This window comes from Macaca fascicularis, chromosome 19 (genome assembly GCF_037993035.2).
Source record: "Macaca fascicularis isolate 582-1 chromosome 19, T2T-MFA8v1.1".
NCBI classification, from domain to species: domain Eukaryota; kingdom Metazoa; phylum Chordata; class Mammalia; order Primates; family Cercopithecidae; genus Macaca; species Macaca fascicularis.
In genome coordinates, this window is record NC_088393.1 from 21,626,402 (window position 1) to 21,654,165 (window position 27,764).

The window sequence follows — 27,764 nt, forward strand, 5'->3', positions numbered from 1 at the left end:
AAAAAGATGTAAGATACCAATGAAATAAATTATTGAAGACACAAATTTTAAAATACTTCATGTCCATGGATTGAAAGAATAAATATTGTTAAAGTGTCATATTATCTAGTCTATATAAACTTCCTATTAAAATTCCAGTGACATTTTTTTCACAGTAATAAAAAATACAATTCTAAAATTTACAAGAAACTGCAATAAGCTTCGAAAAGCCAAAGCAATCTTGAGGCAAAAGAACAAAGCAGAGGGGTATTATACTTTATAATTTCTAACTGTATTTCAAGAATATAGTAGTAAAAACAGGACGGAATGTGCAGAAAGATTAACAAACAAATCAATGGAACAGAAATCACTACTTTCACACATTTCAGACAGGATGAAAAAAGAGAACTAAAAAATAGTTTAACATAGAGTTTCCCAAAATCATGCAGATATCTGTGTGTACCCCAAAATAATGGAAAAGCAGGCAGATTGTACAGTCTTTTATACACCATTAAAAGGACTCTGGCTTTCACTGTAAACTTGAAGGAAGATCACCAAAAGGAAAGTAGAATATTTAAAGAATTTAAAAAGCATAAGACAGAAGATGCCCCTACATGACAGCAAAAAGAATAAAAATAAAAATAAAAAATAAAGTAAATAAAAAATTTTAAAAACCCAAAAAACAAAAACACTCAGGTGTCCCAGAAACTATTTCCTTTGGAACACAGCTTCCCAAATCACATTTTAATGATCGGTTTTCTCTTTGACCTTTGGACCTCTCATCTGTGTCATCTGTTGTGTTCACTCTCACCTACCTGAGGGTTTGGCTACCATCTCATGTCTCTTTATATTCCAGGGCTCCTTTTGTTGCTCCAGACAGGTGATCAGGTCTGGCTTAGTGACAGCAATACCTGCTTTATCAGAAATAAATAACATGAATCTTTCTCATATTCTCCAATTAGCATCCTAGTCGTATGCTTAGTAAAGAGGAGGTGATAGAATATTCTAGAATAATCCCAAAATACTAATTAATGAGAGAAATTTCTAAATATTTAGAAAATATTTAAAACTTGTAGGTCCTTAATTTCACTATCCAGTACTCATGAATCAAAAAATTGGTGGTGACGAATAGATTTTAAAATATGGGCAAATATACATACACATTTATTTATTTTTGAGATGGAGTCTCGCTCTGTTGCCAAGGCTGGAGTGCAGTGGCATGATCTTGGCTCACTACAACCCCTGTTCTCCTGGGTTCAAGCGACTCTCCTGCCTCAGCTTCCTGAGTAGTTGGGACTACAGGCACGTGCCACCATGCCCGGCTAATTTTTGTATTTTCACTTTGTTGGCCAGGCTGGTCTCAAACTCCTTGGCCTCGTGACCCACCTGCCTCAGCCTCCCAAAGTGCTGAGATTACAGGAGTGAGCCACCATGTCCGGCCTAAAATCATGGGCAACAATATTTTATGCCACTAAATTTCTGGAATTACCACTGATCTAGAGTGAAGGATACAGATCAGCTTTGGAACGTGGGAAGTTCAGGTCAAGATGAAACATCTTGAAGACATTCTTTTCCACACAGACAAAGTCTCAAGATTTTCTTGAAAAAACGGATCAGAAACTCATTTATGCAAAGCATAAATTACCAAAAATCATTCCACAAAAAAAGAGAAAGGAAATCTTTAGGGTATATTAGAAATTGTGTATTAAAGGTATTCTTACCCAAGAAGACCAGGTTTCTGTAGTTCTCTAACATCACTTTCCTATACAAACCCTGCTGAGCAGTGTCCAGGCATTGCCACTCCTCCAGAGAGAATTCTATGGCCACATCCCTAAATGTCAATGGCCCCTGAAAAACATAAGCACACAGACACACATATATTTACCAAATGGCCATGAGCAGAAGTTATCATTTTAATTATAATGAAACAACAGAGTAAAGAGAATTGGTTCTGATTAATAGAAATAACTGAAAATTTGCAGTAATTTTTAACCCAGAAATATTCTCTAAAATATCCTCTAACTCTGAGAGAAGAGAATGGCATAAGATCCACAACACCAGTGTATATATGATACTTTTTAGATAATAAAGTATAAAATTAAGAGCATAAACACAAACATATACATTTTTTAGTGCAATATTTACATCATAAAGAATGAGCTGTGTATATTTTTCAGACAAAAAAGAGATGTTCAGTTAGAAGGCACCTCTTGAATTTTAATGTGTACAATAAACAGACTTTTTTTCAGAAGATCTGGAATGAAGTCTGAGTTTCTGAATTTCTAATGAGCTCACTAGTAATGCCAATGTTTTTAGTCCCAAAAGAAAATTCTGTGAAACATCCAGTAGCTGGAAGAGCCTGTGTTTTGCCTCATTTTTCTGGCCTGTAAGCAAAGAGACTTCATTTTCCAAAGACAGCTATATGCAAAGAAAACCTAAGAAAAAAGGGCACCTGCCCCATTAAATGTGATGGCTTATGCACATTGTCTGCATAAAGATACCTAATAATGACAAGAAAAATAGTTAACTCTGTAGTGAAAGAAATATCAGAGCGGTTTTTAACCAAGTAAATTATTAATATTAACCACATTAGGACAAACTTTTATGGTGTGCTGATGCACATAGAAGAACACAGCATCATCGCCTAGATATGGCCCCTCAAAAAGTAAATTATAGTCTGAATTCAATCATACAGAAATATCAGTTTTATGCAAAGTTCAAGATACAGGTATCTCCAATGTTCTGTAATTCTCAATAATGATTTTATTTATTTATTTATTTATTTATTTATTATTTTTTTTGAGACAGAGTCTCGCTCTGTCCCCTAAGCTGGAGTGCAGTGGCACGATCTCGGCTCACTGCAAGCTCCGCCTCCCGGGTTCACACCATTCTCCTGTCTCAGCCTCCCGAGTAGCTGGGACTACAGGCACCTGCCACAACACCCGGCTGATTTTTTGTATTTTTAGTAGAGATGGGGTTTCGCTGCGTTAGCCAGGATGGTCTCGATCTCCTGACCTTGTGATCCGCCCCGCCCGCCTCGGCCTCCCAAAGTGCTGGGATTACAGGCATGAGCCACCGCGCCCGGCTCCAATAATGATTTTAAGTAGTTTTTCTTTAGCACCCTACAGAGCAGGTATCTCTCAGTTTTTTTTCCTGAACTTTCTGGGTAATAAATGCCACATATTTAAATAAGTATTTTCTTAATCCTATTCTGCATAGAGCTAATGGAGAACACAGATGGAACCTCAACATTACATATCCTCCATGTAAACCCCAGCTTTTCCCAATAGGAATCTTGAGTATCCACATCCTTCCATGTTCAACAGCCATAATGGGAACATTTTTAATAGTGCAGATCATAAATTCATGGCAGGAATTCTGCATGGCATATAAGAAGCTATGATATTGAGAATGTAGAGAAGGCTCTAGTACATAGGAAAGAAATATTCTGCATAGACCTTTGACTACCATTAGAATTTTAAAAAGTAGTTAAACTCATTAGTAAGGAAAAACACAAGTAGAGAAGTAAAGGTTTGCAAATACTAAATGCGTGAGACTCCAGAAGAATGGACAAATCTCTTGATCTGAGACATGCTTAGCTGGAAAAAAAAAAAAAATTCCTCTTTCTCCTCTTTCTCTTGGAATCCTTTTCAGATGAAATTCTCTAAACAAGTTAACACTTGCATCTTGAGAAAACTGCCTTAAACACGTCAGCACCATCTTCTTACCTGCTAGCATCAGACCCACAGACAGAAGGACCAAGACCAAAAAGTTCACCCATTTCTCTCCTTTATAACAGAAGAGATTCAAGAACAACGTGCTGCTCCACGGATGTAAAAATATGTTTCTCCTTTCCTGTCCTCAGGTGCCCTCCCCTGCCACAAACACCAGCAATTTCTGCTACAGTAATGAAAATATGGGCCACACTGTCCTGTCCCTACCAAACCCAAACAGAACAGGTCCTGTAACCACCCTTTAGTGCAAAGGTGGCACTTAACTCTCATGAATGTATCTTGAAGCCCTCATACTTGATTCTGGCCTCACCTTAGAGTCACATGAGGCCCTTCATTAAAACAACATGGATGCTTCCATCCACAACAATAAACAGGAGCTGTGGGGAGGAAACAAGAGGTTTCTGCCAATTGGCTATGTGATACTAATGAGAAGCCTGGGCTGATAACCACTAAGCTAAGCATTGCCTCTCAAGCTTTAATGAACTTAAAAATCACTTGGTAATGTTGGTCCCACTCTACCTAATGTGATTCTGCAGGTTTGGAAAGGGTCCATGGATGGGTGTTCCAAACAAGTCCCCTGTCAATGCTGATGTTGCCCCCCCTGGGCTCATCATTAGCATTAGTTAGAGAAGCAGGCACAGCACAGAGTCCCTTACACTCAGCACTCTTGTCACAACACAAATACTTCTGGTACAAATGAAGACAACTACACTTCATCTTGAAGTTTTATATTATTTGCTGGCTCTTTAAAGTTTACAGAGGAAACAGAAGGCAGCAATGTTGGAATAAGTCTGCATTTGGAAAACAACATGTACATATGTAGTAATGCAATAATTATTAAGCAGGTACTATGTGCTCAAGAGTATAATACAGAGCACTGTGCTGGGCATAACACATTGGAAGTTGATACTAAGTGTTCAATAAGTCTCAGGATTTAGATAAAGGGCCCAGCATTCTTACTTCTTCCTCTTGTTTCTCTGTCGTTGATTTTTTTAAAAAATGTAGAGAATAAAGCTAAATATAGACAGAGGAGTGGGGCATAGAAAGAGTTTAAGAAATTTTTTTCTATTTATATTTACTTGTCTGTGATTTGTGGAGCAACTACTGGAACTGCAGGAATAGAAAACACGTTGCTAAATGGAATGTTTCTGTAAGCACCGGTTTGAATACAAAATTTTAAGAAATAAGATGTTAAAATGTATAGTTTATTTTTCTTATTTATCTGCTTTTGGGTTGCAGGAAATTGTTAGCACCCGCTATAGAAAGGCAGAAGGATTTACTGGCCAAAACTCTGACCTTTATAAAACAGTTCTGAAAGGCAAGACTCCAGAGTGGGCCAGACCTAAAGAAGGCCTTCAAAAAGGGTGAAACTGAACAGAAATGGGGCAGGGAAAGGACCCTACGTAGAATTCTGTTCTCTATGCCACTGGGGTATTTCCAGTTCTGTTTTTCCTAAGCTTACCTAAGAAAAACTTAAATCCCAGACTTTATGTAACTTTTATCTATTTTTGCCACTGCTCTGTCAATTTTATAACTATACTATCAAGCAATTTAAATGACTTTTTTAAAGTTTTCTGGAATAATTTTATTAGAAGATAAATATGTATTCTCAATAAAGTAAAAGATACACAAATAATAACACCTCTTCAGTCCATAAATATCCCTTCAGGTGATAACCTCAGAAGACACAACAATGTAAAAAGAAGTGGCCCAAGTTTTTTGTTTTTTGAGATGGAGTTTCGTTCTTGTTGCCTAGGCTGGAGTGCAATGGCACGATCTTGGCTCACTGCAACTTCTGCCTCCTGGGTTCAAGCGATTCTCCTCCTCAGTCTCCCGAGTAGCTGGAATTACAGGCATGTATCACCATGCCTAGCTAATTTTTTTTAGCGGAGATGGGGTTTCTCCATGTTGTTCAGGCTGATCTCGAACTCGCGACCTCAGGTGATCCACCCGCCTCAGCCTCCTAAAGTGCTGGGATTATAGGCATGAGCCACAGTGCCCGGCTGAAGAGGCCAAAGTTTTATTTTGCTCTGCACACATCCATTCACCGTACCAACCATATGTTGTTTAATTCAACCATGTATCCAGTTGCTAGTCTAGACCAAAAGTTTCCGGATGGTAGGGACCATGACTGCTTCATCTATTTTTTTAATGACCTTACAAAATGGAAGCAATTAGTTTATCTTTTGAGTCACCAGACCTCCTCTTTGTCTTTCACCAAAGTAACAGGAAACTGGAGAAACTCTCATCTGGGTACAAACCAAAGTTATCTCTTATATGAGGGGAGAAAAAAAACACAGAATGACCCATTTCTCTTACACTGAGACACAAGCAGAATCAACCCCTCTTGTCAGCCTGACACAATTCTGCCCTGGACATCCTCAAATGTCTCAAAGACATCTAGGTGATTGTGAGAAGGTTCTTAGTGACCCTGGGCTGATGGCCCGATGATAAGCCAGGCTGAGAGAAATTCATGCTGATTCTAAATAGAAGATGGAACTGCCTTGGTGGAGCTCTAGAACCTGGATCACCTATCCTGATTTGCTAGGTTTTGGGTAAGAGCAACAACAATACTCTACGCCAGTATCATATTTTACAGGTAGGTATAGTTGTGGTCATGGCTCTGGATACTTTGTGGCCTTGATCTCTCACTAAGATGCTTGTTTACACTTACAGATTCTGTCATCAGATTCTATTTACACCTGGAGTCTCTCACATAACTGTAGCAGGTCACTGAACAAGATCTGAAAAGCTTAAAGAGCCACACTCTCAAATGGGAGCTTTAAGATTTCTACGCTGACATCTTGCAATATAGAAAATGCCTTCTGTTGGTTTTCAGTACATTCTCAATTCAAAGTCTTCTGGCCCTGTCTTGTAAATCCCAGGCAGACGCCAGACCTTATGTGCAGATTCTAGGTGGGATCAACTTGGCTCTGCATCCTTGGGTGTTACAGCAAACAGAGTAAATCAAAGGACAGCTACCCTATAGAGGCTGCTCTGGCACATTCTAAATAATATGTCTAACTAAAAGAAAAAACTGAGGCAACATGAACATAAGTAGAGAGTTCATCTGGGTCAAGCTTGAGGACTATAAGCTTGGAGCGAAAATACATCTTTCAAAGATTGAACAAATAAGAAGTTGAATCTCTCAACAGACCAATAACAAGTGCCAAAATTGAATTGGTTTTAAATGGCCAACCACAAATAAAAAAGAACCAGACAAATTTGCAGATGAATTCTACCAGATGTACAAAGAAGAGCTGGTACCACTTCTAATATTATTTCAAAATATTGAGAAAAAGGGACTTATTTTTCAACTCATTATATAAAAACAGCATCATTGTGATACCAAAACTGTTAAGAGACACCAAAACAAACAAACAAACAAACAAAAAAAAAAAAACAAAACTTCAGGCCAATATCCCTGAGGAGCACTGATGTGAAAAACTTCAAAAAAAATACTGGAGAACCGAATCCAGCAGCACATCAAAAAACGTATCCACCACTATCAAGTTGGCTTCATCCCTGGGAAGCAAGGCTGGTTCAACATATGCAAATCAATAAATGTAATCCATCACATAAAGAGAACAAAAGACAAAAACACATAATTATCTGGAGAGGAGTCAGCTTGGGGAGGCCGCGGCAACGGCGCTAGGGTGCGAGGAGGCCCAAGGCCTGCCCGGGGCGGGTCGCGGGGTGGGTGGGCGAACTGAAGAAAGGAGGCATCTGCTTGCGCGGTGCAGCCCCTACAGCGCCATTGTTGGGGGACGGGGTGCTGCGCAGGGCCTTGGAGTAGGGCGGCTAGCGAAGGCGCCGGAGGCAGCGGAGAGAAGCGAAGGCGCCCCATGGGAAACACGCTGACCTATTGCGTGTCCCCCAGTACCAGCCTCAAGCTGGGTAAGTGCGCAGGGTCTGAGGTGTACTGCGCATCCAACGTCTATGAGGCGGCATCCGGGTAGGGGATGCGGTGGCGGTAGCTCCGGCTGCTGTGGAGCTTGCCAAGTTGGATTTAGGAGCGGGCCAGGGCCACCACCTGCAGCACGTCAGCAACCGCGAGATGCCCGAAGATTTAGCCTTGGAGTCAAACCCTTCTGACCATCCAAGGGCAAGCACAATTTTCCTGAGCAAATCTCAAACCGATGTGCGAGAAAAGAGGAAAAGAAACCACTTAAATCATGTATCTCCAGGACAGCTTATTAAAAAGTATAGCTCATGCTCAACAATATTTCTAGATGACAGAACAGTCAACCAGCCTAATCTTAGAACCACAGTAAAATGTGTGACCTCAGAAATATATTACCACATAAAGAACAGAGATGCAAATAGATCCCTGGATATTTCTGATGAGAGATCACATCCACTTACACGAGAAAAAGTTCCACAGGAATACTTTAAGCATGATCCTGAGCACAAGTTTATTTACAGATTTGTTCGTACTCTTTTTAGTGCTGCGCAGCTAACAGCTGAATGTACAACAGTAACTTTGGTTTACTGAAAAAAGTTTTTAACTTATGCTGAAATCAACATTTGTCCCACTAACTGGAAAAGGATTGTTCTGGGAGCCATTCTTCTTGCCTCCAAGGTTTCGGATGATCAGGCTGTATGGACTGTGGACTACTGCCAGATCCTCAAGGACATGACAGTTGAGGACATGAATGAAATGGAAAGGCATTTTTCGGAGCTTCTTCAGTTTAATATTAATGCTCCTGCTAGGTTTGTGCAAAACACTACTTTGACCTTCTCTCCTACGCAGATGACAACAACCTGAATTTTCTATTTTCTCCTCTTAGCAAAGAAAGAGCACAGAACCTAGAGGCTATTTCTAGATTATGTGAAGACAAAGACTGGTGTGGAGCAGGTACACGAAGGTCTTTCAGCACTGATAACTTCATTGGTATTCAGCACTCTAAAGCCATCCTCTTTTTTTTTTTTTTTTTTTTTTTGAGACGGAGTCTCGCTCTGTAGCCCAGGCTGGAATGCAGTGGCCGTATCTCAGCTCACTGCAACCTCCGCCTCCCGGGTTCAGGCCATTCTCCTGCCTCAGCCTCCCAAGTAGCTGGGACTACAGGCGCCGCCACCTCGCCCGGCTAGTTTTTTTTGTATTTTTAGTAGAGACGGGGTTTCACTGTGTTAGCCAGGATGGTCTCGATCTCCTGACCTCGTGATCCGCCCGTCTCGGCCTTCCAAAGTGCTGGGATTACAGGCTTGAGCCACCGCGCCCGGCAAGCCATCCTCTCTTAAAGGGAGAAATGAGGGGTTATAATGTCATGCGACCTTCATCTATCATTTGTAGATGATATTTGTCCATCTACAAACATTGGACAAATATCACCTTTCCTGCTCAAAACCCAGCAAAATTAGTGTTTTCATCAAAAGGAAAGAGCTCAAATTCAAGAGACTCATGGACAACAAGGATCATACTCCATAGAAAAGAATGGGACCTTGTCAATGCAACAAAACACTCTTCTGTCATTTTTAATGTAAACAGAGTTACAAAAACCACTCCAAAATGAAGGCTCCCATCCCACACACAGATATTTACTTATGGTGTGGGCCGATAGCTGTGAACTATGTTAGGTTTTTTAAAACAATAGTTTAAATTTTTAGACTTTAAAGACACTAACCATATAACTTTTATGTTTCTTCCAGTTTTTCTCCCCCTGCGCATTTTGCTGCCTATGCCTTTAGAATCAATGCAGTATTACCATTAAAACAAGGGACTCTAACTAAAGCCACTTAGGAGCTGACTGCAGCATCATTAGGGACTCAAGGGTTCTTCCTCCCTACTGTTACCCTTGAAGCTGCTAGTCATTGGCAATCATTTTATACCAAAAAGCTGATGGATAACATTTGTCATTCATATTCTTTGCAAGCATTACTTTAGCATTTTAGCATGTTTGAGGTCATAAACAGAGGAAGTATTGGTTATTAATATCTAATTCTATTGGAGTCCATGTTGCATTTCTTGTGAACTATAAATGGTGCTTCTCATTTTCTGATAATTTTTATCTTGTTAAATAAATGTATTAAAATATATTTTCATAATGCCAACCAACATGGTGGTTCAGTGACAGTGAAGAAAAAGTATAGCACTTTTAAGCTTTAATATAGTTTGGGCCCTCCAAGGCACTGCAGCATGAGTATAAATGCTATAAACCTTTGAAAAACATCATTTGAGAGTTTTGTTTTTTTTCTTTAGGAGATGGGAGTCTTGCTATGTCGTCCAGGCTGGAGTGCAGTGGCTGTTCACGGGTGCAGTCATGGTGCACTGCAGCCTAGAACTTCCTGGCTTTGGGCCATCTTCTAGCCTTGGCCACACGAGTGGCTGAGACTACAGGTGCACCTGGCATTTGTCTCCTGAATGTTAGGCATTTGATTTTTTGTTTCAGTCACTCCTGAAGATGGCAGACATTGACTGAAGCAAAAAATTAAAAGCTTTATACTCAAAATTCTCAAAATGAACCTGGGTGTGGTGGTGCATGCCTGAGGTTCCAGCTACTTGGGGGCTGGGGCTGGAGGATTGCTTGGGGTCAGGTATTGGAGGCTGCAGTGTACCGTGATGGTGTCTATAGAAATAGCTACTGCACTTCAACCTGGACAACATATCGGGATCCCATCTCTTAGAAAAATGCAAAATTAAATGCAAAAGAAATGCGCTGGGCATAGTGATTCATGCCTATTATCTCAGTACTTTGGGAGGCTGAGGTGGGAGGATTACTTGAGCGCAGCAGTTCAAGACCAGTCTACTCAACACAGTGAAACCCTGTCTGTAAAATAATAATAAGAAGAAGAAATAAAAATAATTAGTTGGATATGGTGGCATGTGTCTGTAGTCCCAGCTACTCAGGAGACTGAGGTGGGAGGATCACTTGGGCCTCAGGGGTCAAGGCTGCAGTGGGCCGTGATCATGCCACTGCACTCCAGCCTGGGTGACATCCAGATCCCCTTTCAAAAGAAGGAAAAGAAAAACATTCAGGCAAGGTTTTGTGAAAGTTTGTAGCATTTATACTTCTACAAGTATCAAAGCTTACAATTACATTAAACATTTGGAATATCTTGTATCTCCATAAAATGCCCTTCTCTTTTTAAAAGGAGTTACTTGTAGAGCTGTGCTCTATATGCATTGATCATCGAAGTTTCTTTAATGTAAAGGAAGATTTTGAAGAGCAGTGTTAATTAACATGTAATAAAAATAATTGGACCCTAATGATAGAAGGTGATATGAACAGCTGTTTTATCATCCTACATGCTACCAAGCTGTAGGTGTCCCATTAAATCCTGCTATTTAAGAAATAACTCACCTAACCCTTAGGAACACTTATTTCAGGCTTTAAAAGGAAAGGAAAAAATAATTTTAGGAGACTGATAATGTCATCTAAATTTGAAAAACTAAAAGGAGATTAGTGTTCTCAACTATGTGAAATCTATTTCTCCTACTTTCTCAAATCTAATCCTAGGAACCTTGCTCATAAACAAAGCATTTCTGGGCCAGGAATACTTCCTCCACTATAGCAATGCTTCACATCATATTGTGCTGCAATTTCCATCATTTTTAAAGGACATATAAATACATAAATACATGTTAAATAATGATATAAAAATATTACAATCTACCACCTCAAAAAAAAAAATAAAACATTGTTTATGGAGTTCAGAGCTTGGAGATTCAAGTATTTTTTTTTTTTTTTTTTTTTGAGATGGAGTCTTGCTGTGTCGCCCAGGCTGGAGTGCAGTGGCCGGATCTCAGCTCACTGCAAGCTCTGCCTCCCGGGTTTTTATGCCATTCTCCTGCCTCAGCCTCCCGAGTAGCCGGGACTACAGGCGCCCGCCACCTCGCCCGGCTAGTTTTTTGTATTTTTAGTAGAGACGGGGTTTCACCGTGTTAGCCAGGATGGTCTCGAACTCCTGACCTCGTGATCCGCCCGTCTCAGCCTCCCAAAGTGCTGGGATTACAGGCTTGAGCCACCGCGCCCGGCCGGAGATTCAAGTATTAATAGCCATTTTATTTTAAAAAGAATGTTACAATTTATGTGGTTTTTATTTCTCATTCTTATATTAAAAGCTAATAAACTTTTAATTTTAAAAAACCAAACATAATTATCACAATAGAAAAAAACCTTTGATAAAATTCAGCATCCCTTCATGTTAAAAACCAATGGAACAGAACAGAGACCTCAGAAATTAACACCACACATTTACAACCATCTGACCTTTGACAAACCTGACAAAAGCAATGGGGAAAGGATCTTCTATTAAGTAAATGGTGCTGGGGAAACTGGCTAGCCATATGCAGAAAACTGAAACTGGACCCCTTCCTTACAAAATTATACAAAAGTTAACTTACACAAAAATTAACTGAAGATGGGTTAAACACTTAAATGTTTAACCATAAAAACCCTAAATGAAAACCTAGGCAATACCATTCAGGACAAAAGCACAGGAAAGACTTCATGAGAAAAACACCAAAAGCAATTGCAACAAAAGCCAAAATTTGACAAACGGGATCTAATTAAACTAAAGAGCTTCTGCACAGCAAAAGAAACTATCATCAGAGTGAATAGGCAACCGAGAGAACAGGAGAAATTTTTTGCAATCTACCCATCTGACAAAGTCTAATATCCAGAAAAGAACTTACACAAATTTAAAAGAAAAAATAACCCCATCACAAAGTGGGCAAAACATGAAAAGACACTTCTCAAAAGAAGATGTTTATCTGGCCAACAAATATATGAAAAAACACTCAGCTGGGCATGGTGGCTAATGCCCGTAATCTCAGCACTTTGGTAAGCTGAGGCGGCTGGATCACCTGAGGTCAGGAGTTCGAGACCAGTTTGGCCAACATGGAGAAACCTGTCTCTACTAAAAATACAAAATTAGCCAGGCGTGGTGGCGCATGCCTGTAATCCCAGCTACTCGGGAGGCTGAGGCAGGAGATTCACTTGAACCCAGGAGGTGGAGGTTGCAGTGAGCCAAGATCACACTATTGCACTCCAGCCTGGGCAATAAGAGCGAAACTCCAACTCAAAAAAAAAAAAAAAAAAGAAAGAAAGAAAGAAAGAAAAAAAAAATCTCAACATCACTGATCATCAGGGAAATGCAAATCAAAACCACAATGAGATACATCTCACACCAGTCAGAATGGTAAATAATAAAAAGTCGAGAAGCAGATGCTGGTGAGGCTGTGGAGAAATAGAACACTTTTACACTGTTGGTGGGAAGGCAAATTAACCATTGTGGAAGACAGTATGGTCATTCCTCAAGGATCTAGACCAGAAATACCATTTGATCCAGCAATCCCATTACTGGGTATATACCCAAAGGAATATAAACCATTCTACTATAAAGACACATGCACGCGCATGTTTACCGCAGCACTAGTTACAATAACAAAGACATGGAACCAACCCAAATGCCCATCAATGATACAGTGGATAAAGAAAATGTGGTACATATATGCCATGGAATACTATGCAGCCATCAAAAGGAATGAGATCATGTCCTCTGCAGGAACATGAATGAAGCTAAAAGCCAGCATCCTCAGCAAACTAACACAGGAACAGAAAACCAAACATTGCATGCTCTCATTCATAAGTGGGAGCTGAAAAATAAGAACACATGGACACAAGAGTGAAACTACACCCACGAGGACCTGTTGAGGGGTGAATGGTGAGGAGACAGAATTTAGAGGATGGGTGAATAGGCGCACCAAACCACCATGGCACATATACCTATGTAACAAACCTGCATATTCTGCACGTGTATCCCCCTGCTTTTTTAGAAGAAATTTTTAAAAAGAGTAAAAAAATGTTACTCATCACATAAACCAAAACAAAAGACAAAAACCACAGGATTATTTCAATAGATTCTAGAAAGTTTTCAATATAATTTACTATCCTTCATGTTTAAAACCCTCAACAAGCTAGGCACTGAAGGCACATACTTCAAAATAATGAGTCATCTTTGACAAACTTACAGCCAACATACTAAATGGACACAAGTGGGAAGCATTCCTCCTTGAAAACTGGCACAAGACAAGGATGCCTTCCCTCAAAACTCCTATTCGACATAGAATTGGTGCAGTCTCAGCAGAAAACCTCTCTAAACTGAGAAGCAACTTCAGCAAAGTTTCAGGATACTAAATCAGTAGCATCCCTGTACATCAACATCCAAGCCAAAAGTCAAATAAAAAACATAATGCCATTCACAATTGCCACATACACACACATAAATATCTAGGAATACAGCTAACTAGGAATGTGAAAGATCTCTATGACAAGATGACCAACCACTGCTTAAAGAAAGGAGAGATGACACAAACAAATGAAAAACCATTTTATGCTCATGGATAGAAAAGACTAATATCATTAAAATGTCAAAACTACCCAAAGAAATTTACTGACTTAATGCTATTCCTAACAAACTACCAAAAACATTATAAACAGAACTAAAAATTAACTATTTTAAAATTTATATGGAACTAAAATGAGCCTGAATAGCCAAGGCAATTTTAAGCAAAAAGAACAAAGCTGGAAGCATTACATTACCCCTCTTCAAACTACATTAAAGGGCTACAGTAATCAAAGCAGCATAATACTGATACAAAAAGAGATGCATACAAAAATGCAACAGAATAGAGAGCCCAGAAATAATGCCACACACCTCCAACTATCTGATCTTTGACAAAGCTGACAAGAGGAATGTGGGAAGAATTTCCTATTTAATAAATGGTGCTGGAATAAGCTGGGAGCAGTCGCTCACATCTGTAATCCCAGCATTTTGGGAGGCTGAGGCAGGTGAATCACTTGAGGTAAGAAGGTCGATACCAGCCTGGCCAAAGTGGTGAAACCCTGCCTCTACTAAAAATACAAAAATTAGCTGGGTGTGGTGTCACATGCCTGTAATTCTAGCACTTTGGGAGTCCAAGGCAGGTGGATCACTTGAGGTCAGGAGTTCCAGACCAGCCTGGCCAATATAGGAAAACTTCATCTCTACTGAAAATACAAGAATTAGCAGGGCGTGGTGGTGCATGTCTGTAGTTCCAGCTGCTCAAGAGGCTGAGGCATGAGAATTGCTTGAACCCATGAGGCAGAGGTTGCAGTGAGTCAAGATCATGCCACTGAACTCCAGCCTGGGTCACAGAGTGAGACTCTGTCTCAAAAGAAAAAAATAGTCACTAACAGATACTGGCAAGGTTGCAGACAAAAGGGAATGCTTATACACTGCTGGTGGGAGTGTAAATTAGTTCAACCATTGTGAAAAGCAGTGTGGCGATTCCTCACAGAACTAAAAACAGAATTACCATTGGACCCAGCAACCTCTTAATTGGGTGTATATTCAAAGAAATATAAATTATTCTACTATAAAGTCACATGCACATGCATGTTCATTTCAGTACTGTTCACAATAACAAAGACATGGAATAAACCTCAATGCCTATCAATGGTAGCCTAGATTGGAAAAAATATGGTATGGTCAGACAACAAAGCTCATTCTTATAATCCCAGCACTTTGGGAGGCTGAGGCAGGTGGATTACCTTAGCTCAAGAGTTCAAGACGAGCCTGGGCAGCATGGCAAAACCTCATCTCTACAAAATATGAAAAAAATTAGTCAGACGTGGTAGTGTGTGCCTGTAGTCCCAGTTACTTAATGGGCTGAGGTAGGAGGACCCCTTGAGCCTTGGAGGTTGAGGCTGAAGTGAGCCACAACTGTACCACTGCACTTCAGCCTATGTGACACAGTGAGACACTGTCTTCAAAAAAAATAAAGAATAAAAACAAAATATGGTACACAAACATCATGGAAGATTATGTGGCCATAAAACAACACCAAGATTAAGATCTCTGCAGCAACAGGGATGGCGCTGGAGACCATTAGCCTTAGAAAACTAATGCAGAAACACAAAACCAAATCCATGTTATCATTTATAAGTAAAAGCTAAATAACAAGAACACATGGACACAAAGGAGAAACAGTCACAGGGGCCTAGTTGAGAATGGAGGATGAAAAGACAAAGAGGATCAGAAAAAAATAACTCTTTGCTGCTATGCTTAGTACCTCAGTGACAAAATCACCTACACCAAACCCCCATGACACAATTTTACCCATAAACAACCCTGCACACATACACATGTAGAAAAAGAAAACCCATGGGTGGGGAAGAATGCAATGTAACTGGATTGTTTGTTCTGCAGATAGTGGCCCAGGTGGGGCTGTACTCTGATTTACTTCTGGGTCCATGCAGGCAAATGAGATTATGAACAAGTGGTCTCCACCTAGGTAGGTGGTGAAAACAGGTTGCTGCTGCAGATTCACTGTCTGGGGGTTGGGATATGCCAGGAGACTTGTAGACACTTTTGTGGGTTTTAGGCAAGAAATACTAGGATCCACAATGCTGTGGTGAAATTCCCAAGGGTGATGACTAGTCCTGGGAGGGATGTGGACATGTCAATGTCTAGTGGGTATGTCTGTGAGTGGGTCAGAATCCTTTGGTGACAGCTGTGGGAAAAGGGGGTCTGTCATCAGAGTCCCTTTCCTCTAAGTTTTCATCCTCTCTTACCCTAGGAGGAGACCTGGAATCACACGACAATGAAAGGCTCTGTCTTCCTTTACACAGAGAACAGAGCCTCCCATTGCAAGACACCAAGAGTTCCATTCCAGGCCAGGTCTCCGTGATATCTTTCTACTAGCACCAAATCTGTAGAGTTTGCTGAACACCAAGCAATTCTCTAGCACCAATTCAATGTCTAACATTTGAATTCTGACACCATGCAGAGTCAGCAAAGACCCTGATTCAGGGCTTAGTCTCATAACATTGCCCTCATTGCAGTTGCCAGTCACAAACCCCATAGGCCCATCTACACTTCTGAGCTACTGTTTAAAAACTGAGGACTCCTGCGACCTTCCTCAAGTTCAATAATTTGATGGAGCTACTCACAGAACTCAGCAAAACACTGGAGTTATGTTTACCGATTATAAAAGATACAACTCAGGAAAAATCAAACAGAAGAAATGTATGGAACAAAAAGAAGAGGTGGGGAAAGATGAAACATATCGATAACCCTGGTAAATAGCTGTGATTAATAAAATTTTTCATCCTTTGTGTTCTCCAGGAACAGCTTATGGAAAGAAACACTCTTCCATTATATATTACATGGTGCTCTCTTTTCTTTTTTATCACATAGCCAGATACAGACTCTGTCAATGATATATTGAACTAGAGCAACTCGATTTTGAATAGGGGCTGAGTAAAATATGGCTGCGACCCACTGGGCTGCATTCCCAGATGGTTAGGCATTCTAAGTCACAAGATGAGATATGAGGTCAGCACAAGATATAGGTCACAAACAGCTAGCTGATAAAACAGTTTGCAGTAAAGAAGTGGGATAAAAGTCACCAAAACCAAGATGTTGACGAGAGTGTCCTCTGGTCATCCTCACCGCTACACTCCCACCAGTGCCACAACAGTTTACAAACGCCATGGCAACATCAGGAAGTTACAACATAATGGTCTAAACAGGAGAGGCATAAATATTCCACCCCTTGCTTACCATAAAACTAAGAAATAACCATAAAAATGGGCAACCAGCCTATGGAGAAAGCCATTCTCTTATTTCTTCACTTTCTTAATAAATTTACAGGCCGGGTGCAGTGGCTCACGCCTGTAATCCCAGCACTTTGGGAGGCCGAGACAGGTGGATCACCTAAGGTCGGGAGTTTGAGACCAGCCTGACCAACATGGAGAAACCCGGTCTCTACTAAAAATACAAAATTAGCTGGGCGTGGTGGCCCATGCCTGTAATCCCAGCTGCTAGGGAGGCTGAGGCAGGAGAATCACTTGAACTCGGGAGGCAGAGGTTGCAGTGAGCCGAGATTGCGCCATTGCACTCCGGCCTAGGCAACAAGAGCGAAACTCCGTCTCAAAAAATAAATAAATAAATAAATTTGCTTTCACTTTACTCTATAGACTCACCCTGAATTCTTTCTTAAGATCCAGGAACCCTCTCTTGGGGTATGGGTCAGGACTTCTTTCCAGTAACATTTTTCTGGCAACCACAAAGGGACTATATTGAAGAGACCTCTGACCCAAAGGAAAACCATCTGTGCCCACTAACGGCTGACACTGAGTGAGTAGGGTGCATATACCTAGGTAAAGCATGGGATTGGGTTAGGGGCCCAACTTAGGGTAATTATAGTCTCTCCTAAAGCAGAGTGGGTTAAAGGCTCCTCTTAATAAAAGGCAAGGATGATTGACTGAACTTGGATTCGAGGCCCAGCTTAGGAAGGTTATAGTCCTTGTTAAGATTTAGAAGGTTAGACATCCCTCTCAGTAAAGTCCCTCTCAGCTAAGAACTGGTTTGGTACTATGGGATGTTAATTGCTATTCTTTCTTGATTAAGCTGTCTTGCACTCTTTGCTGGTAGATATGAGTGACAGAATGAGGCATCTCCAGGACCACGGAACATGGGGAGCTTTTTCCTCTCCAAAAGGGAGAATTTGAGAGCTGACGGGACTGCTGGAAAGATCCTTTTCCTACCGACAAGCAGCCACCTGAGCTTTTCATTGTCGCTGCAGTTGGTGGGTCTTTCTCCGGCCTCCCTGAGCTCTTTGCCTTCCCTACCCCGCCACAGGCAATGCTTTTTTCTCTCCTTTCCCTTTATTATCTTTTCCATTACTCAGGGTGACCGTCTTGCCCAGAGGCCACAAGTTGAAACTCCTGATTGGAGGTTGAATTAATGATAATAGGGCCCAACTAGGGGCAAGTTTGAGGCTTGTCAGTTTGATATTGATTGCCAAGTAGAGAGGCAATCAATATCAAAAACATATTTTGCTCTGGCCAAAATGAAAGAAGATAATTTTCCTCTGTGTTGCGGCTTGGCCCCCAGTGCTGTGGGGCAGCCAGCCATGTCACTAGGACCACTCAGGGAAAAGGAACCCAGAAGCTTGGCATGCTGGCAGAAGGGTACAAATTTCTTACCAAACAGAATTTTGGCCTCTCTATATATATGCAAACTCATTGAATGAATGGCAAAAATCACTGTTTATCTCCTCTGTAAAGTTTTAATTGGAAAATGCATTTGTGATACTAGTCTTAAGACATAACAAATCTGTTGTACTTTGTGCTATAAATGTCTTTCTGTATTGTTCTGTAATTAAGAGGGGGTACCTCAGGATAGAATGCTGGCCTAGGACCTCAAAGGTTCAAGATGGCCCAGTAAGCTGGTCAGTCATGTCCTTGGAAGACTGACCTTGTAACCATGTGACAGTACTTTCTCTTGGTCTCCACCATCACAATGGTGGCCCAGGTTCAGGGTTCAATTTCCAGCTTAGGGAATTAGTACTTTCTTGTTTGATACTTCGGTGACCTTTAATCATTTTTTGATTCTCTTCCCCTCTAGGAACCGTGTTAAGTTTTCCTTTCTCAGAATACCTGTGAGGCTGCTTTTGGTAAAGTTCAAAAGCCAGAGATATTGGCCGCTTGACCTGACTAAAGTCTGGTAATAAGAAATTTAAAAGAGCACTATGCTTAAAAGTCAGCCTTAATTTAAAACAGATATTCAAGCTCTAATAGCCTGTATGTGGGGGGAGCGTGGCAAGATGGGATGGCTGAGGGGGTTGTGGGGAGTGTTGGAACTGTTGAGCTTCCTGATTATATTGTGGGTTACACAAACCTAGAGATATGTTAGAATTCATAGAACTGTACACCCCCCAAAAGTCCTTTTCACTGCATAATTTTATTATTCAGTAAAATGTCAAACAGATTGAGTATCTTCCATTTTATTGTGTTTGACCTAACACTCCTTGGGAAAAACAGAGGAGGTACCACAGACCCTGTTTGGGAAACACTCTTTTCTCCTCAGAAAACCCCATGAATTGCAAGTGGATAAGTCTCTCTCAAAATCTGAGGTTCTGTTCTGTGTTGCATTCATTATATGACATTTTTTTACTTTTGGGGTTATCAGAAATTATTTCACATATGAAAGAATTTTGATATGTAATAATTGGGTAAGATATATACTTTTGAGGATGGCTAATAGCAGTTATGGGGAAATAGCTCTTCACATTTGAATCAGAGAAACATACCCTTGACCACATAAAAAGTATGGGGATGTCCCCACACCCAACTGAGAAATAAGATTTCCATGGGAATAAAGTGATTGTTTTTTGGATCCATTTAAAAATGGATCTGATTTTAAAATGGAACCCTTAGTTTTGGAGGATCTGTTTTGCCTTCCAGCTGCCTTACTTTTTAGGCTGTAAGAACTACATGTTTTCCTGGTCCTGGGATCCACCCTGAAGCTAGTAATTCAATTAAGAAACTGACAAAGGAAAAACCTTACAACTACTGAATCTTTTGTCTGTATATTTCTGTGTTGTGTGTGTGATATAAAAGAGCTCTGATTAATTGGTTTAAAAACAATAAGAGCTTAAATCAAATATTTTGTCAGAAAAGTAAAAACTGTAATGCCTTTTAGTAGATGTGACAAGTAATCTTTTGGGAATTAAACAGTTTTAAAGATTATTGGAAAGATAAAATGTCTTCAAAATATAAACATTTGATCAAAATTATACAGGTCACATATTAGGTTTACCAACTACTTGAAGGTCACAAACTGCTTCTTTGACTTTTAAAAATTGTTCAATTTTCCTATCTTGAAGCCATTAGCTTCTAAATAAGGCCTGGGGACATATGGAATTAGTCATGCCCCCTTACTATACAAAGAAGGTTATAAAGAAAAAAAGCTTTATATTAAAAAAAAATCTTGTATAGCAAATTCTTTTCCTAAAATAAAATGACTGGTTATTTAAAAAGAGGGATGTTTACGATAAATCAGAAAGTCCAAACATATTGTAGATAGTCTGTATAAGAAATCAAAGCATTCATGAAAGGGATTTTATACAAGAAATGTTATACAATTTAAAGGTGATTAGACCTTCTGAATACTTCATAAAATGCCATTAAGGCTCTTACTGTACAATTTCCCAGCTTTAGAGCTAGGTAGGGCCTGGGGCACATGGAATCAGCTACACCCTCTAACTATTAACACACTGGAAAGAGTCAGACCTTATCTACACTTGTGCCTGGGTCCTAGACTCCACATCTAGTACATAACTAAAATCCCACTTACCACTGTTTTCACCATGGGTAAAAGTTACTAAGAATTAACATTGTGGCCGGGCGCGGTGGCTCAAGCCTGTAATCCCAGCACTTTGGGAGGCCGAGACGGGCGGATCACAAGGTCAGGAGATCGAGACCATCCTGGCTAACACGGCGAAACCCCGTCTCTACTAAAAACACAAAAAATTAGCCAGGCGAGGTGGCGGCGCCTGTGGTCCCAGCTACTCGGGAGGCTGAGGCAGGAGAATGGTGGGAACCCGGGAGGCAGAGCTTGCAGTGAGCTGAGATCCGGCCACTGCACTCCAGCCTGGGCGACAGAGCGAGACTCCGTCTCAAAAAAAAAAAAAAAAAAAAAAAAAAAAAAAAAAGAATTAACATTGTAACATGGAATTTTCACTACTATAAAACAGTTTTACATGCAAGGTATGCAAAGAAAATGAAATGTGTTTTTGATAAAAGTTTATAAAAAATAGAAATGTAGATTTGTCTAGATTAAAAGATTGTTTTAAATTAGATAGAATAAAACTGAAAGTTTTAACCAATTGTGGATAATTTTTGAACATTTAATTGTAAAAGAGATTCTGTGAGCACATTAACTAAAGTTACAGGGGTATTATCCAGTTGTAATATATATTGAACACTGTGATAAAAATGAAAAGCTTCTCTTAAAGCTTTGATCAACTCTTTAATAACAAAAAATGTGTAGTTATAAAAGTTTTGAGAATAATACCTTATGGTCAAACATTAAAACTGGATAAATTTGTCTAAAGATTCATTAAGGCCGGGCGCAGTGGCTCACATCTGTAATCCCAGCACTTTGGGAAGCTGAGGCAGGTGGATCATGAAGTCAGGAGTTCAAGACCAGCCTGGCCAAGATGGTGAAACTCCGTTTCTACTAAAAATACAAAAATTAGCCAGGCACAGTGGCAGGCACCTGTAATCCCAGGTACTCAGGAGGCTGAGGCAGGAAAATCACTTGAACCTGGGTGGCAGAGGTCCAGTGAGCCGAGATCAAGCCATTGGGTTTGACATCACTAATACACAAACATAATGGTGAAATTTGGATCATTTAGTAAAAAATCATACAGGAAACATTGTCAAATATGAAATGTTTTACTCTTTTTGGACTATATTTGTATAAATATGCTATTGGTATGTGTTTCAAAATTATAGGGCTGGGCAACATGGCTGACGTCTCTAATCCCAGCACTTTAGGATGCCAAGATGAGCAGATAGCTTGAGGTCAAGAGTTCAAGACCAGCCTGGTCAACATGGTGAAACCCCCGTCTCTACTAAAACTACAAAAATTACCAGGCATAGTAGCATGCACCTATAGTCTCAGTTGCTCAGGAGGCTGAGGCAGGACAATCGCTGGAACCCAGGAGGCAGAGGTTGCAGTGAGCCAAGATCGCACCACCACACTCCAGCCTGAGCAAAAGAGTGAGACTCCGTCTCAAAAAAAAAAAAAAAAAGGGAAATCGCTATAATTCTAATATGACTAAGTGTATGTTATTAATAATTACACTTTGGGAGGCTGAGGCGAGCGGGTCACCTGAGGTCAGGAGTTCAAGACCAGCCTGTCCAACATGGTGAAACCCGTCTCTATTAAAAATACAAAACTTAGCCGGGCTTGATAGCAGGTGCCTGTAATCTTAGCTAGTTGTGAGGCTGAGGCGGGAGAATCGCTTGAACCCGGGAGGTGGAGATTGCAGTGAGCCAAGATTGCCCCTAGGAGACAGAGCAAGACTCAATCTCGAAAAATACTACTACTAATAATAATAATTACAATTGTTACCTAAAATCATTGTATGCCACAGAGCTAACCAAATTTCCTTGTCAATCATGTTCTTTTTTTACTGTAACTGCCCTAAGACTCTGCCATCCAGACAATCATCTTGTGTCAATCCTCTTCAAAAGATGATTTGTAGTCAACTATAAGACACTGACAGAGCTTCTTAAATGCAAGTTTCTGATAACATTAGAAATTTGACATTAGAAGAGAGGAAGTTTTTTTTTTTTTTGAGATGGAGTCTCACTCTGTCACCCATATTAAAAGTACAAAAATTAGCCGAGCATAGTGGCACGCCTGTAATCCCAGCTACTCAGGAGGCTGAGGCAAGAGAATCACTTGAACCCGGGAGGCGGAGGCTGCAGTAAGCCAAGATGGTGCCATTGCACTCCAGCCTGGGTGACAGAACCAGACTCAGTGTCAAAAAAAAAAAAAGAAAAGAAAAGAAAGAAAGAAAAGCAAAAGTATCTATTTCTTTCTTCCAGACAATAAATATATTACTTTATTAATTCCATTTAAAATTATGTCATAAACAATTAGTCATATGGGAGCACTTCTAGACAGTACCAAGTTTCATCTCATAATATTCAGCATGAAACTCAAAAATCAATAGAACAGGATTTGAACACAGATATTCACTGTCACAAATTTACCCTGAAAAAAAAGAAACTGATGTTTTAATGAATCTATGTAACTCACCAATTATCCACCACATTTTCTTGTGGAAATGTATTCATTTTCTACAGCTAAAATGGAAGGGATTTTGCCTGGGAGTAGCATTCTAAAAGCTAAGCCTTGAAATTCTGTTTGAAATCACCCAGCCATAAAAAAAAAAAACAAAAAAAAAACACACCTGAGAAAATTCCTAAACTCACTCTAGGAAAGAAAAAGGTAAATGAGAATTTTAAACAAATTTTTAACAAACGAAATATATGATTAGATATTTTTTTCGGAAATCCACCTCTTTTATGACCTTTGTAAATATTTTTCTACCTTTCAAGCCCTACTAATATAACGCAATTTACAGCTAAAGAACTGAGGTCAAAATAAGTGACAAACCTCTTCGAGGTGACAAACCCAGGTAGTGGCAGTGCTGATTAAATAACAGATGTGTCTGACTCGTGTTTCAGGTCAGGTCATTCAATCACCGGAGAGATCCTTCCACCCACACCTGCTGACTTCTGTGCTCAAGAACCACCCATTCAGAAGACATCGCATTATGCCCCAGTGACTGCCCCAGGTGCATTTTACTTTGCAAGCTCTTACACCATCTCACTGGGGTCAGTTCTGTTGTTGTTGTTTGTCTTTTGGAATACTTTTCAGTAACAAAACTTTCACTTTTTTTTCCCCCAGTATTTTTCTTTAACTATATTTATTTCACTATTTTTCTGCCCCCTTAGATAATCCAGGGAGCAGAAATTATTTTTGTGTTTCCCCCTCAATACCAGCATCTGATTGGCTGACCAGCAATGTGTCTCCAAGAAATGAAAGCTGAGTTGGGTGAAGACAATTTTAATGTCTAAAGGAGTTACCTTTTCAAAATAAGAGTGCACCAGAAGATTCCTCTCAGCCCCAGGGCATCCACTTGCTCCCTTGAAAGGACACATGCCATACCTCAGGTCATCCTATGGGAGAAAATAAACCAGAAGCTGACATTCACTAGGCACTTTAGCTGACAGAACCATGGTGGATATCTTGGTTTATCCCCAGATAGTACTGAAACCCAGGACCAGGAAAAAAGTAAAGGGTAGCTGAGGACTCTTTTAAATCAGGTGAAGAAATCAGTACCTAGAGGGTGCCCACTGTTAGAAGCCAACTCGTAGTCAACCTGTCACTGAATCCTGGCCTCCTGTCTGCACTGGGACACATCACCCCATAGATTTTTCCAAACCAAAACCCTGACCCAAAAACATTCTGATAAGATCTCTGTGCCCAGAGAAGATAAAAGGAAAAGAGACACAGAGATTTTCTACAATACAGTGTCTGAGGATTAGTCTTTGTTTCCTTTTCATGGGAAATATTTACAAACGGATAACAAATCTTAGAAGCACCATTTAATGCTTTGTCAAAAACAATTAAAATGTGGCATAAACAAGTACACCAAAGGACAAATAGGTGATAATGTGAATTAGGGAGGAAAAGTTGGCATTTGGGAATGCCAGAAGAAATTGGAAATTTAATATCTTACTGCAAGCCAGCGTAAGGCTGGAGAAATGGGGGATAGGGGTTAGATTTAAGACCCTGCCTGGGACACAGGTGAAAAATGCAGCAGAGAATCAGTTCCCCGTGGAGTGTGAAAATAATTAAAATAATTAAGTGACAGGCAATTAGACTGAGGTGTCTCTAGTCCCTGGGTTCCTACTTAAAAAAAAAATCCAACTCAGGTGCATTTTTTTTAATTACTACATTCAGAGAAAATGTAGGCTTAAACAAATATAAACTGCTAATTAATCTCTGATTACACAACCAGGAAATCTTCACCGATATTGTACAAATTAAGAAACTACGTTACTATACCTAACCAATTATTAAATTTAGTTTTCTTCATAATGCATTTTATAAATGACTTTCCTTCAAGCCTCTCCCATAGACAACAAACTACAAACCATAGCTGGGAGCTCTACGATTCTTGAATCACTGTTTGATCAAATTATTTAAGCCAGGCGCGGTGGCTCACGCCTGTAATCCCACCACTTTAGGAGGCCAAGGCAGGCAGATCACGAGGTCAGGAGTTCAAGACCAGCCTGGCCAACGAGGTAAAACCCCGTCTCTACTAAAAATAGAAAAAAATTAGCCGGGCCCGGTGACAGGCGCCTGTAATCCCAGCTACTCGGGAGGCTGAGCCAGGAGAATCGCCAGAATCCGGAAGGCGGAGGCTGCAGTGAGCCCAGATCGCGCCACTGAACCCTAGCCTGGGCGACAGAGCCAGACTCTGTCTCAAAAAAAAAAAAAAAAAAAACAAAACAAAAAAACCTTTAATATTTTTGCAGTGACTCCCATACATTTTTAATACGAGAAAAGAGGAACTGGGAAAGCCACGGACCAAAGCTCTTCCCATTCATGAACCCGCACCCCGAGTCAGGATTCTCCCCTGATAACCCTCCTGTAGTCCCTGCGCAATCTGAGAGACGCGGCGCTGCGGGTGCAGAGCTGCCCAGAGAGGGCCCCCAGGCCAGAGCACAGTCACTAGCGAAGGGAAGAGACAAGATGCCTGGGGTCCCGGCTGTCAGCGCAGCCGCCATCTTATAGCTGAAGGGCACTGAGGCAAGCTGGGCAAGGAGAACTCGGCGCGCAGATCGTGGAGCTGACTGCCGAGAGGCCTGAGTCCCGTCACAACTACTTCCCACCAGTTCCAAACAGCCCCTTCCCCTTCTCTCGGGAAGTCGGACCGGGCACTCTCACCATTTCTAGGCTTCCAGGGGGTCCTGGCGTCTTAGCGGTGGATCTCCCAATATCTGCAGGTCACAGGGCCACAGAGGATGGGCCTCCAGGAGCAGAAGACACAGAGCAGCGAGGACGAAACCTGGAGCTCCGGCTACAGCAAGAGACAAAGGCCCCGCCAAACCCGGAAGCCGTCCCGTCCGCTCCAGCTGCATGCCTGATTGGACGATTTCCAGCGCAGCTTCCCTGGTTGGATAATGCTTAAATCCCCGCCCCGTCAGGCTTTGAGTGACAGAAGATGTGATCAGACGCTGTACTGAATGAAGAGTGACAGCCTAGGCTGGCCCCACTTCTGACAGGGCTTCCTCTCTGAGCTGAGCCAGGCCCATACCAGAGAGTATTTGCCTTTAAACTTGTGTATAAGGTCATATGAATAAATAAATAATACATTAGAAAGTTATACACAAATGAAAAGAATATAATGACAATTATTTTAAAATTTCAGCTTTTATGACCTTCCTGGCTTCTGGCCCGGCCCTTTGAGCAGGCAGCCTGCGATTGTAGAAAAGAGAAAATCATCTGAATTGAATGATTTTCATTTTAGAAAAATTTCATTTTAGAAAATGAAATTCTAAAATTTAGAAAAAATTTAGAAATTCTAAAATTTCATTTTACAAAATCCACAGCCACGTGTGGATTTTAAATTTTCTAGTAGCCAAATTTTAAAAAGAAACAAGTTGAACTGATTGTTAACAATGTAATTAACCCATTATATTCAAAATATTATCATTTTAATGTGTGAGAAATATGTAATTATTATTGTTATTATTTATTTTATTTTTTTTTTTTTTGAGACGGAGTCTCACTCTGCCACCCAGGCTGGAGTGCAGTGGCCGGATCTCAGCTCACTGCAAGCTCCGCCTCCCGGGTTCACGCCATTCTCCTGCCTCAGCCTCCCCAGTAGCTGGGACTACAGGCGCCCGCCACCTCGCCTGGCTAGTTTTTTGTATTTTTTAGTAGAGACGGGGTTTCACCGTGTCAGCCAGGATGGTCTCGATCTTCTGACCTCGTGATCCGCTCGCCTCGGCCTCCCAAAGTGCTGGGATTACAGGCTTGAGCCACCGCGCCCGGCCTGAAATATGTAATTATTGATGAAGTATATAAATATATGGAACTAAATCTTTGAAACTGACTTTGTATTTTACCTTTCTAGCATATCGCATTTCAGACCAGGCACATTATTGGAACCCAGTAGCCACACATGGACCATAGCTGTCACTTTGAAGTGCAGCTCTGATATCAGCGGTGTGAAGGGCCTGAACATCTCTTGTCTGCCAGAGTGAAAGAAGAGACTCTCCCTACAAACATCTCTCTTTGGTTCCGAGGGTGGACCAGATAGTGCCCATAGAAAGAGCTGAGGGCAGCAGGAATAAAATAGCCACAGGTAAGCGACTGCTGGCCACCTGTTGCCCGCCTTTCTTTTAGAGACCAGATAGTGAACAAAGGATGATGGGGCCACAGGAGAAAGAAAAACTACGTCTTCAGTTCTGTCCACACACTTGAACTCCAATATTTAGAGATGGAGAAAATAGATTAAAAGCAAACGTATTTTGCTATTTGGTCTTGGCTCTAATGGTCAGGCTGTGTTTATCTGTTTTCTCCTGTCGTGTGGGGGACTATGTGAGTCTAAGCACCAATCACATGCACACATGTCTACAAGTATTTCTGCATTACCCAAAATTCTCTTACAAAACATCCAACTTT

At 40.7% G+C, this 27,764-nt stretch overlaps 1 protein-coding gene and 1 pseudogene across 1 annotated transcript in view; one reads left to right on the plus strand and one right to left on the minus strand.

Annotated features, from left to right (window-relative positions):
* Positions 1-26,227, minus strand: part of LOC102139727 (uncharacterized) — a 48,742-nt gene extending 22,515 nt beyond the window's left edge. Inside the window, 6 exon segments of the mRNA XM_074026578.1 lie at positions 795-893; positions 1,701-1,827; positions 24,152-24,196; positions 24,198-24,244; positions 26,022-26,043; positions 26,045-26,227. Coding sequence (XP_073882679.1) covers positions 795-893; positions 1,701-1,827; positions 24,152-24,196; positions 24,198-24,244; positions 26,022-26,043; positions 26,045-26,215 — 511 coding nt within the window. The 5' untranslated portion in view covers positions 26,216-26,227.
* LOC102124561 (cyclin-Y-like protein 1 pseudogene) lies at positions 7,559-8,862 on the plus strand (annotated as a pseudogene).
* Positions 26,228-27,764: the final 1,537 nt, after the last annotated feature.